Source organism: Struthio camelus, chromosome 14 (genome assembly GCF_040807025.1).
Source record: "Struthio camelus isolate bStrCam1 chromosome 14, bStrCam1.hap1, whole genome shotgun sequence".
Lineage (NCBI taxonomy): Eukaryota > Metazoa > Chordata > Aves > Struthioniformes > Struthionidae > Struthio > Struthio camelus.
In genome coordinates, this window is record NC_090955.1 from 13,929,135 (window position 1) to 13,947,177 (window position 18,043).

At 46.2% G+C, this 18,043-nt stretch overlaps 1 protein-coding gene across 11 annotated transcripts in view; it reads left to right on the forward strand.

The window, feature by feature from the left end:
• Positions 1 to 18,043, forward strand: part of LOC104146584 (monocarboxylate transporter 2) — a 46,708-nt gene that overhangs the window by 5,464 nt on the left and 23,201 nt on the right. The window contains exons 2-3 of one of the 11 annotated variants that reach the window (XM_068907755.1): positions 290 to 368; positions 720 to 977. In XM_068907755.1, coding sequence (XP_068763856.1) covers positions 761 to 977 — 217 coding nt within the window. In that variant the 5' untranslated portion in view covers positions 290 to 368; positions 720 to 760. Of the gene's footprint in view, positions 1 to 211; positions 369 to 719; positions 978 to 7,485; positions 7,608 to 12,591; positions 12,782 to 13,009; positions 13,542 to 18,043 lie in introns of those variants that run through there. The other 10 variants (XM_068907756.1, XM_068907761.1, XM_068907754.1 and 7 more) reach the window with 10 other exon arrangements.

An 18,043-nucleotide genomic window follows, 5' to 3' on the forward strand; every position in this document is an offset into this window, starting at 1 on the left:
CCTGGCAAGAGCCAGGCACAAGTGGAATTGCTGCCCCTAAGTAGGAAGAAATTTCAGCCAGAAATTGCAAGAAATTGCTAGCAGTTTGCTTGTAGGCTCACTGAAAGTGAGCTGCCGAGAGAGCCTCATCTCTGTGCAGAACTGGGGATCTGGACACACTGTAGGACTGGTCACCTGCTGCTTATGTAATGGGAATTATTCTTTTAAGCAGGGATAACCTTAAATCATGAGGTTTTTCCCACCCACATCTGAAAAATACACAATGAAGTTTTTGCCCTAAAAACAGCAGAACCTTGGCTTCTCCCTTCCTCCAGAGGAACAGACTGAGTGACTGTTACAGGAACACCATCCAGAAGCCAGCTTCTGAGGTAAGACACTGAGCTACAAGCTAAATGTGTGAGAGAAAAGAAAATGTAGATATTAACTGGAGTTCTGAATGAAGTCTGTTCCTGTAATACAGGAGCCATGGGAGTAACTTGAGGGCACCTCAAAATATTTTAAAATGCAGGTGGAAGGTTTGGCCTGGGTAATTGGAGAGGCAAGGATGATTATATTTTTGTAGGATTTGCACAGTAAAACCCTTAACAGTCAGAAAAAGCCAAAGTTCCAAGAATGAGTGACTCTTTGTACATTTAGATTACTTTATTATGCTTTAAAATGATGCCTGACTACACACGATACTCATGTGCTGTAAAACATACAAATCTTTTGCTTTGCAGGACGTTGGAAAGTAGGTTTTGCTCTGAAATCTGGATTGACCATGTCTCATCAACTCCCTTCAGATCTGGGTTATGTACCCCCTGATGGTGGATGGGGATGGGCAGTGGTATTTGGAGCTTCCATCTCAGTTGGATTTGCATATACCTTTCCTAAAGCTTTCACAATCTACTTCAAAGAGCTCCAGGCTGTTTACAGCATCTCCTACAGCCAGATTGCTTGGATAACTTCCATCATGTGTGCTACCACCTATGGAGGAGGTAAGTGAAGCAAGACCATATCTTTCTTTAAATCACAGGAGGATAGAGCTCTACACCAAAAGGAGAGGGGAGGAAGTTCTTGGAAAGATGTAACTGCAAATTAGGCTTTGTTTTCTGATGATATACATTGGCACACTAGAGAAAATCAGTACTGCTAAGTATTTCATTGACAATATATATAATGTCAGTTCTTATTATCTCATTGGAAGTCTTGCTGTGTCCGGGGTAGAGGCTTGGACAGTTTTTCAGCATATTCAATATTACATCTTTTGTACAATTCCCTTTCTTGGCTTTCTTTTTGAAACAAGAATGGGTTTCTTGTACTCATGATTGTAGAGAAGATATTGGAAACTTGAAATGTAAAATCCCACTGATAGACAGGCATGGTATATATACATGTAAATCTCGAGGAAGTGTGTAAATATGTTTTTAAATATTCCCTAATTCTATTGCTAGAATCTTGCAGCAAGTCAGTTATTAAGGGATTGAGTTTTAGTTTTCTGTCTGCAGAATCTTTCTGAAAGGACAAACGTGTCCACTGATTTCTTCAAGTTAAAAAGTTAACTGAATATTCATACCTAGTCTTCAAAAATAGGTACTGTGCAAACCTCATGGGAAAGTATTGCTTGTCCTCATAATGAAATCATTGGCTGGTTATTCTCAAAAGGATGTTTGCCTCAGACACTGATGCCAGGTATCAGCTTGCAACTTTGATCTGAGTAGCTAGTATGTGTATTGCTGTTAATGGTTAGTAGAAGACCATCTTGCTTTTAAGTTCCTGATGCTTTGTCCACTGCTCAAAGATTACTGCTTGGGGTCTTAGCAGATTCTCAGTTCTTTTTAGCTCATGTTGCAAAGGTGAAATGTGAAAGGATTAACACTTAAGAACACAAAGACCATATCAACTCAGATCTAAGTCAGTAATCTGCCTCAAAAAAGGTCAGTGACACATACTTATGGAAAGTGTTACAAACAAGTCATATATGGAGGGATCTTCTCCTGTAAATGCCTTAGCCTCCAGGACTGTGCAGTTTAGAGACTTCCTTGGGTCATGCTTTACAAGTGTTGGGCATACACACTGTACAGAAGGTGTGCATGCTCATCTTATCTACCCTAGGAAACAGTATTACACAGCAATGAAAGAGGAATTGTTTTGTCGTCCACTTTGGCAAGGAAGATGGTGAAAGGAGAAAATTTCTAGAAGGCTAACCTTGCACTCAGGACAGCTATACAAGTTGCTCTATCTGTGCCCTAAGCAATACTTGTGACTTTGTGGACAACCTGCGTCTTCACTCTTCTGACAGCTTATGTCTAGTGTTATTGAGCATGTGATTCCCAAGATGACTTTGTGTCTTGGAAAGCTGGCACAGGAGCAAGCAACTTTTTGCTTACTGATTCAAATCCAGCCCTTGTCAAGGGAGAATGAAAGCTCCTGCCGCTAAAGAGCCAGCAGATGTTCTCAACCCATTCCCAGTGGGCAGATACCAATGTTGCTAACCTGCTGCCACGGCTGATGCTAATTGGCATGTTCAGAGTTAGGGATGTAAATGACTGAAGAGGTGTGAGGAATGAATTGCTTTCCTGCTTGCAGAAGTGGCCTTTTCAGATCTAGCTGGAGTTGATTGGCAGAGCTCGGAGGAGGCTTCAGCAGGCTCTTTGGGCGCTATGGCCTCTGCTGCAGATAAAACAGAAAAGTTCATTTCCATAGTCGTTAAATTGGCAGCTCTAACGAGCAGCTATTTCACTTTGAAATAATGAACACGTATTTTGTGACCGCTGTTTGGCTCTTGTGGTTTCATGTGAAGAACTGAAAAGGGCTAACGGAGTCTGAGCAAAAGTTCAAAAGAGACTCAGGCCGTGTGTGTGGCTGTTAGAGGGCTGATTTCCTCAGGAAGGCTGTTCAGGGCCCTCTGAAACCTGGATGTCTGACACTGAGCACTTAATGTTAGAGATGTCTCAAGCTGATTGAGATTTCTGGCTTTTTGTTGTATTCTGTGAGCTAGGGTCTTCGACATCCAGACGAAGATGTAGAGGAGAACATGGCAAGGGAACTGGTGTGAGTGATCTTGATGGGGGAAGAAGCCATTACAATATCAAACTTTTGGTTTTCACCATTGATCTTCCCACCTTTAAATACTGACTTCTATTAAATCGTATTGCTACAGAGCTGTCATTAGAAGTTATGGCCCAGTGTGCAAGCGCCTGACTTTTCCAGGTGTCGGCATGTAACAATAGGAGGGTATCACTGTGGTGAGAATGTCAGCTTCAGTGGGAAAATATGAGATGCTCTCAAGGCTACCAGAAGCAAGATAACTTTTCCTTTTCAGCATTGCATTTACCATTACTCAAACTTTGGGCTTAGAATTCACTACCGACAGAAGGAGCTTTGTTACCCTGCCTTTCCTGGCACTTTCGCAAGCGTGTAAGTTTATTACTGTAAGAACACCTTTAGTCTTTGTGGATCTGTCCTGTGGTGAGGTAGCTGTTGCTCCTAGCCTCACTGAGATTTCAAATCACTGTAGCATCTGGGTTTAAAAAATGAACCACAAAAGAAATAGATCTTGGAAAAAAAATCTTTGGAAGAATCCCTGTGTAGTGATTATATGCTTTTCTAGAATTAAGAAAGATCAATTATTTCCTCTGTTCTTATGAATGAATAATAATTCTAAACACTTTCCTGTCATGTTTTCATCTTTTAGTTTTCATTTCTGGTAAGTGGTTTTGGCCTCTCCATATATGTAAAAGCAGCAGCATGCAAATAGTAATATAAGAAAGAAAGGCAGTAATAACAGATTTAGGAGTTTCATCTCAGAGAATAAATATCTAGGAGTGCTTAAGTAACTGAATACTTAGTTTGATTATCTTTTCAGCTACCCCAGCATAAATTTAGGGCAATTCTATAGCATCTAGTCAAGCTATATGTTGTATTTGAGTGAGGTGGAACATATTAGCAAGGCCCACCAGAGTGGTTTAGGATATGCTGAGGATCCCACGTCGCTCCTGAGGAGCAGCACTGGCTCTCGTTCTCATCTCATCCCCTATCAGCAACCTCAGTACAGGTTGCCTCAAATCCTACCTGCCCTTGGGCCAGGCCCCCGGATTTGTGCAAGGGAAGGATTGTCGTTCTTGCCTAGCATCAGAGGGGAGAGCTCTGGGCTGGGACCTACTGATGCCTGCTAATTGCTGATCCCATTCGAGGTTTTGCCCCTGGGGCTACTTTCAGGCCTATCCCTGAGCTGGCGTGCATGGTCCTACGTGCAGGACATACACACCACTGTGGTGAACATCTTGGTCTCTAAGCTCCCCCAGCAGCTCTTCTGTGCAGCAATGTGGTTGCAGTCAAGGTGAGCTGGAGACATCTGTAAGCATGGGGGTGTGAACCTCGACTGCTCATGCAGAGCTGCGAGGCCGCTCTCTGAGATTATTCTGTTCGCACCCAGTCAGACTTGTTGTGAGCCAACTGGAGGAAATTGCAGTTCTTTTCCTCTCCATCTCCTACCCTTCTCCATTTTTCTTATAAATCATTTTGGAATGGAAGATTTGGCCAGTTTGAGCCACTGGATTATTTCTCAGTCATGCATGGAAAGGCGTAAGCTGAGATGTTAAAATGTAGGTTGTGACATGGCTTCAGTGAGAATTATGCCTTTTGACCTCAGCTTTAGTTTTATAATATTCAGAAATGTTACAGCTAACTGTGTATAAAGGAGTCTTTTAGAAAAGTGTGTATCTTTGAACTTGGGTAATAAAAGAAAAAATGGCTCAACAAACTTTGCATGTAGTTTCTGGGTGAAATTTGGCTGCACTGAAGTCACTGGACACCTTGCCATCACCTTTAGTGGAGCCAGAATTTCATCTTTTAGTTGTAAAATTTGATCTGTTGATCTATAGTGCTAGAAGCCTGGAAAATTTCAGCCCCAAATGTGATATTTGGGAAAGGAGACTGTGAACCGAACAAAATTTTAGAAACAAATTCTGTGTCTGTAAACAATCAGTTTCACAAAAGTCTCAGGAATGTTAAGTGATGGAGTGCCCTATAAACATGACCTAGATAGTAAACGCCTCTTTGAAGCCTCTCTTAAGAGGAGTCATTTCTGTGGTGCTCATGGGGCTCTCGGCAGGTCAGTCTGCAAACCTGGGATTGCAGCAAGCTTGCGCAAATACTACACCTGGACCAAAAGTCTCTTCCTTTTGATCTCGCAGGACAAAATGGATGTACAGTGTCAAAAGTTCAACAAGCTCTTGAAGATCAATCTGTGTAAGACCTTGAAAGTTAATACTAAAACATCCTGCTTGATCTGCTGGACAACGGTCAGCCAGAAGGGCAAAGCAACAAGGAAAATGCAGGCACAAGAGTCCAGCTGCGTTTACCTACAGTAATATTGTGTATTGCATCACTCTGTTAAGGGCGCAGAGAGCTGATCAGCCTTTAGGTAGTCAGAGATGTTACTCGCAGCTATCCAGACCACATGTGATGTACAAGTTAATCTCTTCCTATGTTTGATTCCATTTCTTCTTGTTACTGCTGTATCCCAGCATCTCACTGAGTTTTAAAGGCAATAAAAGAGCTTGCTGGATTTCCTCCATCCACGGGAAGAGTAGCTGGTCGAGTGCCGAGTGTCTACAGGCTTCATCCTGCTTCGCCACCCTGTTTTGTTGCAGAGTCTAGCAGCATTACTGGTGGGGAGAACTGTGCAGTACCAGCCACGACTGGCTTCTGCTCGGTGCGTCCTTGTCCTAGGAGCAGAGCACAGATGCTGGATGTATACACAGCAAACAACAGTTCCAGCTCCCAGGATGTTACAGACCTTCTGGAAGGTGTCTTGGGAGAACTGACATGAAGAGCAAAAGCCCTTGTGGAATTATGATCACTTGTCAGAGTAGTTTTCTTTGTCAGAATTAAAAAACAAAGATTTCCAGTGTGATTTTTTTCCACTGCACCTACTGCCTCTCTAATAGTTTTCTGCCACTTTACATGATTACCCCTCCAATGTTTTGAATACTCAGATGAGATGAAGTTAATTTCTGGGGTCGACACCTGCGTTATGTAAGGGCTCGGAGTTCTGTGATCTGCAAACAGTGGTGTCCCAGAGGCTACTAGTGGAATGGTGTGACTTCTTCCCTCCCCCTGCCTAGGAGCTTGCCTGATGCTCAGTTCAGGCTCAACCAATACCATGTAGGGCCACCTTTTTGCTGTTTTGAAGTTGGAATCCCTCTTCATGGCACACATGTAAAATCTCTCATCTAGCAAACATCAAGAATGTTTTATGCAGTCTAAAGCTCTCCATCTTGTTGTTAAGTTTTATTCAGACAGCCCTGAGGCAGCTGATCCCCTTTCTATCCTATTGCCAGCTACTCAAAAGTTTCTTTGTGGCAGGACAGCCTTGGAGATCAGCTGGAGACAGAGGTGGTCTTCTGGATCCAGCTGCGCCACAGCTGCTTAGCATCATGCCTTGGAGAAGATTCTTGTAGAGCTGTTGGAGAGGCAGGTTGGTTTTGGACCCTTCAGTCACAATGCTTTGGAGTAGTTATAGCAGTCTAAACTATAAATCTTTGCTAATCTGGTTCCTTTTGACTGAAATGAGTAAGGAAACTCTCATAAGAACACTTCCATCGGAAGCCACAGGATAACCATGTGCTCGGCGGAGGGGTAGTGTCAACCCCCATACGTGAGCTGCGGTCTCCTCTGTGGCATGGCTGGATCCTGAGGGAGGGTGTACATCCACTGCCTGGGAACCTTCCCCCTGTTCGCAAGCTGTAGGCTGATGGAGGTTGCTACATGTCAGGCCCGTGGTTAATTTAGCTAAAGAGCTGTAAGCAAACCAGCGCAAGAGACCTAGCGGGCATCCTGTGGAATACGTGTTGGGGTAGCTCGAGGCAGGGCAAACGCTGACCTTGGGAACGGCTCCAAGGATTTAAGTGGTTGCTGCCTTTCCACTAGGTTGCCATCCTTTCAAACTTTTGTTAAGGGAAGAGGTTTATAGGACCATGCGAAAGCAATTATTTTAGTTAAAAATTGGCCTTCTTCCTGTTTTGTTTCAAAGTATCTTAGGGTCACAGTTTAGCTTAACTGCAGTAAAACATCTCTAATTTGAAAAAGGGTCGGTGTAGGTAGTTTGCAGCGGCTCTGAGTTGGCAGAAAGTGGCCGAAGGTGCTCTGGGGTGGACAATGTGGCTGCCTTGATGTGATCAGTATTCCTGTTAAGATCAGCGAGGTTGTGAGGGGTGTCGGGGATCCCCAGTGTGGCAATGGTGTGACGGAGTATCTGTGCAAACAGTCCGCAGTTTGTGGACTTTCTGTCTTTAACGGGAAAGAAAAGTCGATGCCTCATTTATTTGTGCATTTTAACTTCAGAATAAGAGCAGGTAGGCAAGCTAAACCGCAGTAAGACGGGATATAGCGCTAATTTTACTTTGACAACAGTCTTTCTTCACTACATGTTTACCGAAAGCAAAAAAGTATGCATTCATTATCCTGGGGTAAAACCTCATGGCAAGGAAAACAAGGCTTGAGTCTGGGATTAGAGGACCACAGAGCAGGAACCAGGAGGCTTCCCTCGGCACACAGCGTCCTTCAGTGAAGAGTCCCCTTTACTTGCCTTACAAACGAAGGAGTGACTTGCTCTGCTCTGGGTAATGTGTAATTACACCTTCAACACAACCTTTTACCCCAGCTGTTTGTTTGCCTGTGTTTGTGTGCCTAATTCAAAACGCCACCAGACTCTGCATTCACCGATGTTTGGAAAAACTCTGCATTTGTGCTTATTTCTAATCATTCAGGGCTTGGTACCGCCACACATCTGCCAGTAAAGTTAATAGCTAAATTCTCTACACATCTTTGAACACTTCAACCATGCTGTTTTTTTCCTTTTTATACAGTCATTTTCCAAATATAACAGAGCAAGGTCCTACTGGGATTAAAATGTAAATGAGAGTAAGATGCAATAGCAAAGGAATAATTTGCTTTAATTCCCCAGTGAAAACATTGCAGTTATAAGATTTAGATTAATTGTAGCCGTCACTTTACCATCACTAATGTTTCTGTTTGGGCTACTGATGAAAATCCTGCTGGCTTTCCTGGGAGAAACGGAAGAAGTGATGTCACTGCTAGGTTTATTTTATGATCTACAGGAAAGCAGAGTTTCCAGCAGCGATGCTTCGTGCACCTGGCCGGTTTCACGGCACGGACGCGGGGCTGGAGCCATTTCAGAGCTTTGTCACCTCCGGAGCGAGTTACTTTGTGCTGCATGAATTCCTTTGCCAGCCTGGCCTCCGCGCTGCTATTAATACTGGGGCTTAGCAAAAAACAAGGCTGACGTTTCATAACTTTCTGTTTTGACCTCTCCTTGACCCCCTTGTAAAACATTATTTGGTGGAAAGCAGAACAGCGAGCCTCTCCGCCGGCGTCCTGCGCTGATTTCGGTAATCAGCGGCGTGGAGGATCCCTGGGCCCTGCGCGCGGCGTCGCTCCCTGCCGGGTGCGCGCGGAAACGAGAGGTCTCACCAAAACGGCCAGGGGTTTGTTAAGGGACGTGGATGTACCGTGCTTGACCTGTCGGCCCTTTCCAGAGGGCTGCGGCGCGCCAGGCGGCACCCGGTCACGCGCAGGGCACGGCTCCCGCAGGCAGTGCCCGCGCTCGGGCTCCGCCGTCTGCCTCCCTTCCCGCTGCTCGCAGAAACACCGCCCTGCAAAGTTGGGCTTCCTTTATTTAAAACCTCTAGCACGAAAATATTAGTGGTAAATCCCTAAACGCTGGCGGTCCTGTGGCTAAACGCGAAGGAACGTGTTTTGTATTAGCGCAGTCACGCTCAGCGGTGAGGAAACTCGGTCTCAGCGCGGAGAGGATGAGGCTGAATCTGCTCTTGCCGCTGAGAGGAACTGTTGATGCCTCTTCAGGCTCACGTTTTATGGTTGCATTTGTTTTGGGTCTAGAGCAAAGGATTTTGTTGAATTAAAACCTTTTCCCAAATAATAACCCACATTACTATGGATTGATCGCTTGGAAGAAGTTAATGCTATTGGAAAAATAAAGGTGTGTGTCTATTTTCAGAGGACTGGGAAACCTCCTTCCTAAAAGAGGCGGCGCTGAGGCAAGTAATGGAGTCGCATCCCGGTGCGTTGAGGCCAGGCCTTCGGTTTTGCAGACGAGTGCTTCTTATCGCATTCATCAGTGTAGAAACTCCTTTTTAACTCCAGTTGTGGACTGGATTTCACTGCTGGCATATTTTATGAGAAAATGGAAAATGAGAACAGTAGGATTTTGAAAAGCACAGGTATGCTAGGGAAATGAATCATGGGCATTGGTACGAAGTGAAGAGTTGCCTCTTTAGGTGCTCGTTTACTTGATGCCATTTTCATGCAGCGCGGCTGTGGTGTTTCGGCTTGTTTTTTGTTTTAATGTGGAAACAGTTTCTAAAGTCTTTAATTCTTTAACTGACTTTCGAAGACTCAATGAAGGAAAACACTGCTGGGGTTAGAGAGGCCTAACTCCTACCTTTGGCTGTAGTAAAAAAGAGAGGGAAGCCTTGCATAAAAGGCTCCGAACAAGTTCTTTCCAAATACCAAAGTGGTCCGCTGAGAATAAGACGAAATGCTTTCCGTTCTCAGGGGAGTCCAGTTGTTTTCCTTTTTTTCAGGAAAAGAAAAATGCACAAGTTGCTAGCTTTAGTCATTTTCTGTTACTGGTTTTTGTGACCTTATATATTAAAGAATAGTGTTGGGTTTCTTGGGCTTCAATAAGTGAAAAGTGTTAGGTCATTTGATTTTTAAAAAAGTATTTTAAAATATCTATTGGAGCATGTCACTTTGCAAAGTTTGGAAAATGGGCACTTTGCAGGGGAGAGAGAGAAACGGCTTCAAATTCTGATTTATTTCATTCCCCTTTTGCCCCCTTGACCCTCTTTCAGCAGCTCTGGAGTTAAGAGCTCTGAAAACAGTAGCTGTCACTTCTTTACACGAAGAACTGTAATAGGGAAATGAGTCGTCTGAAAAGGTGTTTTGCAATTTTAATCAATTCAGTTGCTGCTTGCCAACAAATTAAAAAATCTGCCCTCCAGGAAGTGTCTGCTGTCTGTGGAAGAGCAAACTGAGCTCGTACCCCCGAGGGGCTGCGCTCCCGAAATGGAGGGGGAGCGCTCGCCTAAGTCATTTCTTGTGGGGTGAGCCTGAATCTCCTGAAGTTGTTAAAAGTCCTTCCTGACCCAGCAGGCCCAGGATTTCTGCCGCGCACCTTGCGAGACCTGCCGGCGCTCATCCTCAGATGGTCCCTCTCTGTCCTCAGACTGTTGTGTTGTGCTTGTGAGCATCTCTTCAGAGCAGCAGCACGAGGGCACAGACTAATACTTTGCAGATGTTATGAGAAATCATTTATCCCCACCACTCTCCCCCGTCTTCTGCTCTAACTGGTTTCCTGTTTGGTGGTGCTTCCTGCTCCAGTATCGAGTTTACCACCAGTTCGTGTGAAGTTGTCACACTAATGTTTCCTACAGAGGAAATTCTTTAATGCTAGGTTAGACTTGGGCATTTCTGTAGAAGGAAATGGCCACGTTTTCCAGCCCAAGGTCATTGCTAGTGTTGTATCTGCTTCTTCATCCCACTGCTCTGCAGTATCTTTCCATTTGCCCTCCCCAACCTCCACATGGGTGCTAAGGATGTGCCTAGGTCCAATTTTTTGTGTTAAGCTAAGGAAATGCAGCCTCTTGTGATTCGTGCTGGTTTCTGTACAGGTGAGTCTTGGAGTGGTAATGACTAAACCCACTGTGAAATCTGTCACAGCAGTCCTCCATAGGACCTTTCAGTGGAAAAAGGTGGTGAGGTGTTGAGCGAAAGCTGTCTTTGAAGGTGTAATAGTGAACGCTAAAGTGGCTTAGTCCAGGCTGTACATGTTATTTTCCGGCAGAGTCTATCTGACCTAAGTACTTGGTTCCTCCCCTGCAGGCCGCCCTCCTTTGACCTTGGCTGTATGGTCAGAAACAGTCACCTCTGCATAAGGTCCCACTCCTCCTATGTGGGTCCTAGACCTTAAATGGAGTGTAACTGTGTGTTGGTAGACCCCAGAAACCAGCAGCTGAAACTAATTTGATTCATGTTCATAAGAAAGAAATTCCACTAATCAAAAAAAACCTCGTTCCTCTCTAGGGAATTTGGAGAAAACGGTCCCATCCCCTTGGCCATCTTCTTTGGCTGAAGACAGGGTTTTTCACATTGGAGGGACTATAATAATTATTCCTTTGGATGGCAGACTTCCAGGTATCCCTTCCTTGCTTCTTCATGCATGCAGTACTACGTCATAAAACCGAGTTGTAAGGATACCTGTAGCTCGTAATGTCGATCCAGGCTGTACCATGACAAAATCCTCCAGGTCATCATACTGTGACACTGACACCTGAGATTAAAGGTCTTCTGTTTGTTTTAAGTTTACTTAGTTTTATGGGAAGAAAGGCATGGTAGTAATAAAACACCATCTTACAGAGACATTGTAAAGGGATCTTTAAAGCTCTAGATTATCTCTGCCAGGACAATTACTGAGCAAGACTGATTCCCTCACCCCCTTTTATTGCTTAATTGCATATGTAGAAAAATGGGATCTATCATAGAATGCGTTCTGTTTTGGGAGCCTTGGAGGGAAGATGGAAATGGGGAGGAGGGGACTTCCTTCTTCATGTTTCATTAGCGATTTAGGCAGGTTTGTACCTGAACCAGAACTGGCACCAGTGTTAAAATCACGTGTTAAGGATTAGCAAATTGTGGTTTTAAAATGACTGAGGTTAGAGAAGCAACAGCACTGGGGAACTGCAAATTTTACCTTCCCCAGGCTGGGGGGAGGGCAGAGCCTTGCACGGGCCTGGCAGGGGCGAGATGGGACCGGAGCCGAGATCCGGGCAGCAGTGTGTTACGGGCGGCTGGTGAGCTGAGGGCTGCGCTCGCGCCTGTGCCAGCTGCCGCAGGGGTCTGGGCATCCTCTAGCTATACGGTGCCGGTAGGCAGAAACCTCCACCCTGGGGCGGAGTGGGAGGATGAGCCCACTGCCCCCCCCAACCTTTGCGTAGTTGTCTGGCGTTAGGCTTAATAAGGAGATGGAAATGAAAAAGTGAAGGGTGGTAATGTTTAAATGCCGTTTCTAAAAACGATGAGTTTCCACACCCCTAACTAGCATGGATGAATAAACTGTGGCTTGTTTTCTGAATGTTAGGTTATCTTTTCTGAAATCAGATTGAATGCGGATTTACAGGAGAATTAAGGAGTAGTTGGTGCGACCTTTTAAAATACAGAAAAGTCAAGGGCGCAATGGAAGCTCTCCTCATGTCATCTGTGCAATGCACATCGCGTAATTTACTTGTAGGAAAAGCATCTTATGCCGAGATGATCCTTTGCTCTCTGGTGGCTTGGTGCTTCCGAAAACTGGAAACCAGGGGAGCTGGGGTAAGGCACCGACCTGTTTCAGTTCACATTTTCACAGTTATAGAGCAAGGTCTCCCTCCCCGCAGTGCCTGGAGGCTGAGTGGGGAGGTGATGTGGTGTTGAGGCTGGCTGGTGCTATCGCCATGAATTTCCACAAAATTGGGGCTGGGAGGGCACGCAGCTGTTTTTCTCCAGAAACCTGTGGAGCCGTTACCTAAGCCAGGAGGAGGCAAAGTTGAGCAAGGTGCGAGCGCTGTAACTTTTTAGCAAAAGCAAACAGTGCTAAAGTTTCCTCAGTTAGACTTCTCTGCGACTTAAAACAAACAAACAAAAAAAGCTAGAATACGTAGCAGAGTGGCGACCGTAACCAGCAGGCACGCAGCTTCACCCATCCACTGGGGTGCAGGTAGGGGAGGGAGCGTGGAGTGCCAAAAAGACCTTTTTTAGAAAAAAAATAATAATAGCTGGGGGTGGCTTAATTAACTTCCTGGGCCCCCGCGGGGCTTTGGGGAGGAAATGTGCTGAAAAGCCGGGGGAGTTTCTGCCGGAGCGGGGTGGGGGGGCGGCCCAGCCCGTGCGCTCCCGTCCCGCGTGGGGCAGTGCCGGGGCGGTGCCGGGTGGGTGCTCAGCGGCGCAGGTGGGTGCCGCCGCGCGGGGCGGGAGGGGGGCAGCGGGCCGGGTGCAGGCAGCGAGGTCAGACGGCGCGGAGAGATTTAGCTGTTTTTTCCCCGCCTTATGCAGCGGGAACACGGCGTATGCTGGGCGGGCACGCGTTAAACGCAAGCCCCCTCCAGGGAGAGCCTGCGTTCCTGCGACAGCTCCGCTGCGAAGCGGCCGAGCCTCACCGGGCAGCGCGGGGCCCCCCGCCGGGACTCACCCCGCGCGTTTGGACTTTGTTTTTCAGAGCTTTCCCGAAGAGCGCCGTGCGGGGCGTTCGCTTGGCCCGGCCATGCCGCCCGCAGCTAACGCGGAGCGAGCCGCCAGCCTGCCCGATGGCGGCTGGGGCTGGGTGGTGGTGTTGGGAGCTTTTGTGTCTATCGGATTCGCGTACGCCTTTCCCAAGGGCGTAGCGATCTTCTTCAAAGAAATCCAGGATTTCTTTGGCACGTCCTACAGTGAGATGGCATGGGTCTCCTCGATTATGTTGGCCACGACGTACGGCGCAGGTGAGTAAGCCTGCGACACCTGCTATGCTGCAACGTGTTGCTTAAAACAAGCGATAATCCAGAATCTCTGCTCTGGTGCAGCCGGTGGCGGCAGTGGGATGGGGGCAGAGACGACCTGTTTTGAAGGCGTTTCTCCTGCCTCGTTTTGATGTGAGTAGGTAACTTTGCACCGAAATGGCTGTGAGGTAGCAGCGTGGCCTGGCTGTGGCGTGTTTCCGAGCGGTGATGCCTTATCCCGCGTGGCTGGAAGTCGGTCATGAGCTCTCTGTAGGCCTGCGGGAGTAAGCCCAGAGAATTGACTGGATATAAAATAACGAGGTCTGGTTTTCAGCTAAAGGTGAGCGCAGAGTAGAGCAATAAATGGAGCAGCTGCTTGTTTATTGTGGCAGGTTATAAGCAGAGCAATGAAATAGCAAGAGTCAATCATTCTTATCGCTCACAAAGCAACGCATATAACTTAGCTGTTTTCTTACGTTTTTGATGCCGCTATCATGTCAGGCAATGAAAAATTGGGCTGCCTGTGATAAAATCTGAAAAGGGATGTAGACGGGAACTGTGCTCTTTAATTGTAGGAAGCTTCATTAATAGTTTTCCTGGCTATGCAATCAATTCCAAATATATTCTTGCATTTAAAAAGGAGGGGTTTTTTTTTTTTGGTTCCTTAAGAATACACTGCCATGCTTCCTGGAGAGTGCAGTTGGTAGTGAAAGTTAAGATGCTGTGTACTTTAAAGGTATGCGGAGCTGAAGCGATGCTTGAATCGAAGCCTGTTGTAATCCACCCTACCGTAACTTGCTACAAAGGCTTGGGCCCACTGAGAGCAGCTCTGTAAGGCCTTGTGTTTTTATTTAAGAAGTTAGGCTTCCTTTTTTGCTGTGGGTACTGTTCAGATCCATGTGAACCCACAAACGTAGTACTTCAAAGGTGAAGTTCAAGCAGCTGTTTGGAAAGGCAAACTACACGTGAGCTGGTGGTGTCATCATGGGCCGCCACCCACTGCTCTCGCACCTCCTGGCCTCCCTGAAGAGCTGCAGAGCCCCACCACTGGGGCATAAATGACCCTTGGAGCTCATTATTAAATGCACAGAAAAACACTTTTGCCTCAGTTCTGATAATATAAATAAGCAGTTTGCAATGTAAAGGAATAGAGAGGCCATACATAGGCTGAACATAAGCTAGTGGCAAGCACTTAGGGTGCAGCAGGAGAGGAAAGCCCTGCTGTGTGCAGGTTAGCAGAAGGCCTGCTTGTCGTTTAGATGCTACTTAAGTCCTATTTTCAAGGGCTGGGGTAAATTTCATCTGAATTAACTGGTGTTAATATTGATCTCCTGTGATGGGGAATGTCTCAGAAGCAGTCAATCGGAGGGAGGGAAAAAAAGGGAAAGCAGCTAGTTCATGCCTTTGGTGTATTCAGTTGCTTACAGACGAGCATCTAGGAAGCAGCATGATTTAGACGTCAAGGAGGCATGGCTAGTTTTTGGTGCAAAAAATACGTGACTATATGGAAGCTGCTGTAAATTCTGTGACCTCATACTAAAATTAAGATGTCACTTGTTGGGAAGGAATTTTCCTGGGGTTTTAGTATACTTTAGTGTGCTAAAAGCATAATGTGGAGATCAGAGATTGCTGTTCACCACTGTGGGTGAAGCAGCTCAGTCCCGAGGAGCACGGCACTGGGGAGCGATGCAGAGCGCGGGCAGCCGTGGTGGGAACCACGTAAAGCGGTAATGAAGCAGAAAGCTCATCAAAGTCATTCTCCATGAGTCCTTTCTGTCTCTGCAGGTCGTGCTGATCTCTGCTCTGCCTTTTGGTGGCACCCCATCCCCCTCAGGGCTTTTGCTGGCACCAAAGCGCGTACTTAACATGTCTGTCTGCGCAGCTGGCCAGTAGTGTTACACGTTCTCTGGACGCTACTGATTTGGAGATGGGGACCAGTGTGGGCTGGTTTTCCTTGACCTCACTGCTATGTGGTGCTGGCAGACCTTGGCTGGCTTCAAAGCAAGGCTGGTCATGTACGTGGAAGCTATAAACATGCAGTATTAGGATGAAACACTAAGGGTATATACTCTGATGCCGCAGCTCTGACTTCAGCAGCTGAGGGTTAGAGCAAACAGCTTGGAGGATAGGTCCCACGATTGCATCAGGTACAGAGCTCCTGTGTCTCTCTACGTGTCCTGGTGCAAGTCATGGCAGAGAAGGTAATTCTGGAGCAGATGAAATCTTGATCTGATCTTGTGCAGCTTCTCCCATGTGCAGGCTTTCAAACCCATTTCCTTCTCTCAAAGGCTTCACGCCAGCAATGTGCGCTATGAACCTGCGATGTTGCAGTGGATTGTCTTTTATCTCAATTAACTGAGTGTTTCCTGTCTTTTTGCAAGGAGCTTTAACTTCACCCTGTCTTACGCTGGTATGCTGTAATATGGGCGGTGATAGAAATGGGTGCTGTTAGACTTAATTACAGATGATCGTGCCTTTGTACCTTCCCACTCACATTGTGATTGTTCAGAGTTATGTCCATTTAATAGTCCTCTCCTCCTTTTCTCTATTCTTGAGTAAGATTTATGCTTGTTTGATCTTCCCTCTCGCTGGGGCGATCCCCTTTGCTTGCTGAAATGCCGAGTTGCCTAGTGACTGCAGACAAGGCCAGGGTGGGAGTTTGCAGAACATCAAGCAATTGAAGCACATGTGCCCAAGAGTGTATTTAACACATCTAATGTATGTGATTGACTGGGCATTTAACGCCAGAGTGGGTTTGACATATGAACAACTTCAGTGGTTTGGAAGTTCTCATTAAAAGATCTGAGCACCAGTTCCTATGCGTTGCCAAAGTCCTGCTCTGCTAAGGTGCCCCTTAGAGTTGTTAGGATGTCATCATGGTAAAGCTTGATTTGCTTTGCTGATAAGTTAGAAAGTAGTTTGACTCGGGGTTTTTGTTAATCTATTTTTTAAAATAAGAAATTTTAGAAATGCCCAAGCAAGCTTTTAACATAGTCCCAAGTAACTAGTAGAGTTGCTTTAAAAAAAAAAAAAACAAAAAAACAAAAAACAGGGTAGTTGTTGCTGCAGTTTGTCCATTTCTTCCTTCCTTTCACCAAATGAGCGTAAGACAGAGCTATCTCACCTCTGGTCATGGCAATGCTGAGTAGGGATTGCAGCCTGGCATAAGGAGCGTGTCCTCTGCTGAGACATCAGGCCCCCCACTGCCTGGGGGGCGTGGGGCTGGTGGGGCTGTGTTTTTCTCTGACACCTTCTCAGGCTCTGACTTCGATCTTCACAGAGTCGTTGGGTAGCTGCTGGCAATTAGGGCATCTGATTTTCATCCTCTCACCAGCCCCCTGCCCTACCTCTCTTCCTTGTGTTGGAAGGGGAGCGAGAAATCACCCCAAATGGGATGCTCACTCTTGTTATTTGGATTCCCCCTGTGAGGTGCTCTCAAAAGCTGAGATCTGAGCAGAGGTTCGACTTTTCTGGTAAGCTAGTGCCCTTAGAAGTCCTCAAGTGTTAAACTGGTCCGTGCCTTTGTTGACATGACATGGGTATAGCTGAGTGGGGGTATTGTGAAACGGGTCAAAATAGGCGAGCAGCGATGTTCACTGGATCCCAGCACACGTGGTGCCCCCTGGAGTGGTTACCTCTGCCGGTACACACAGCAGGGTGAGTGGTAATCACCTTATCGCCTTACAAGCTGCCGTCCAAGTGCAGCGGAGCTGGGGACGTTCCCTGCGAGGACCACAGCACAGCAGGCTCCTTGGCTTCCTTCAGGGGTGGTTGTACCACCCAGCGCTTTCGCAGAGCACGGAGGGTCTGATGTTCTCGCCCATAGCAGCTTTTGTCTGCAAACCTCTACAGGAAGCAGTCCCTTGTTTTCTTGGTGTGTTCTTTGGTATGGGGACTTGTTTTTAGGCTGCATTGCTTACCATGTAACAGAGCTTTTGTTTGCGTTTCATACCTAATGCAAATGAAGCTTATTTTCTGAAAATACTTCCGTAAACTAACCTAGACCTCCACCGGAGCAGCTCTGTTGATTTGGACAGCAGATTTACACTGACCACCTGGGGCTTTGGCTTGTAGCACCAGAGCAGCGCCAGTTTTGCAGGCTAAGGCTGGAGATCGGTGGCTGAGAATGTTTCTGCCCTTTGGTTTTTGTTTAATTCCTCTAGGAAGCTATTTTACACCAACTGAGGCTCTGGCAATATATTTTGCAGAAGTTTTGATGTGTCTTATACCCTAGTTTCTTAATTTGGACTATGTTGCAGAAAACAATTCTGTCACTGTACTACAAGTAGTAAAACAGATTAGTGTGCAGTAAAGTGGATTGCTTAGACTTTATGACAGGGTGCCTGTAGTTCTCTCCAACATTACAATCGCCGTGTTTCTAGCTGCAGAACAAGCTGAAAGGTTTGAGAGTGAAGAGCACTAGGGAACATTGCTTTTCTCTGACGAAATCCTGCAGGGTGAAACTCTGTCAATCTGATAAGGAAGGATTTCCATTTTGGAATATT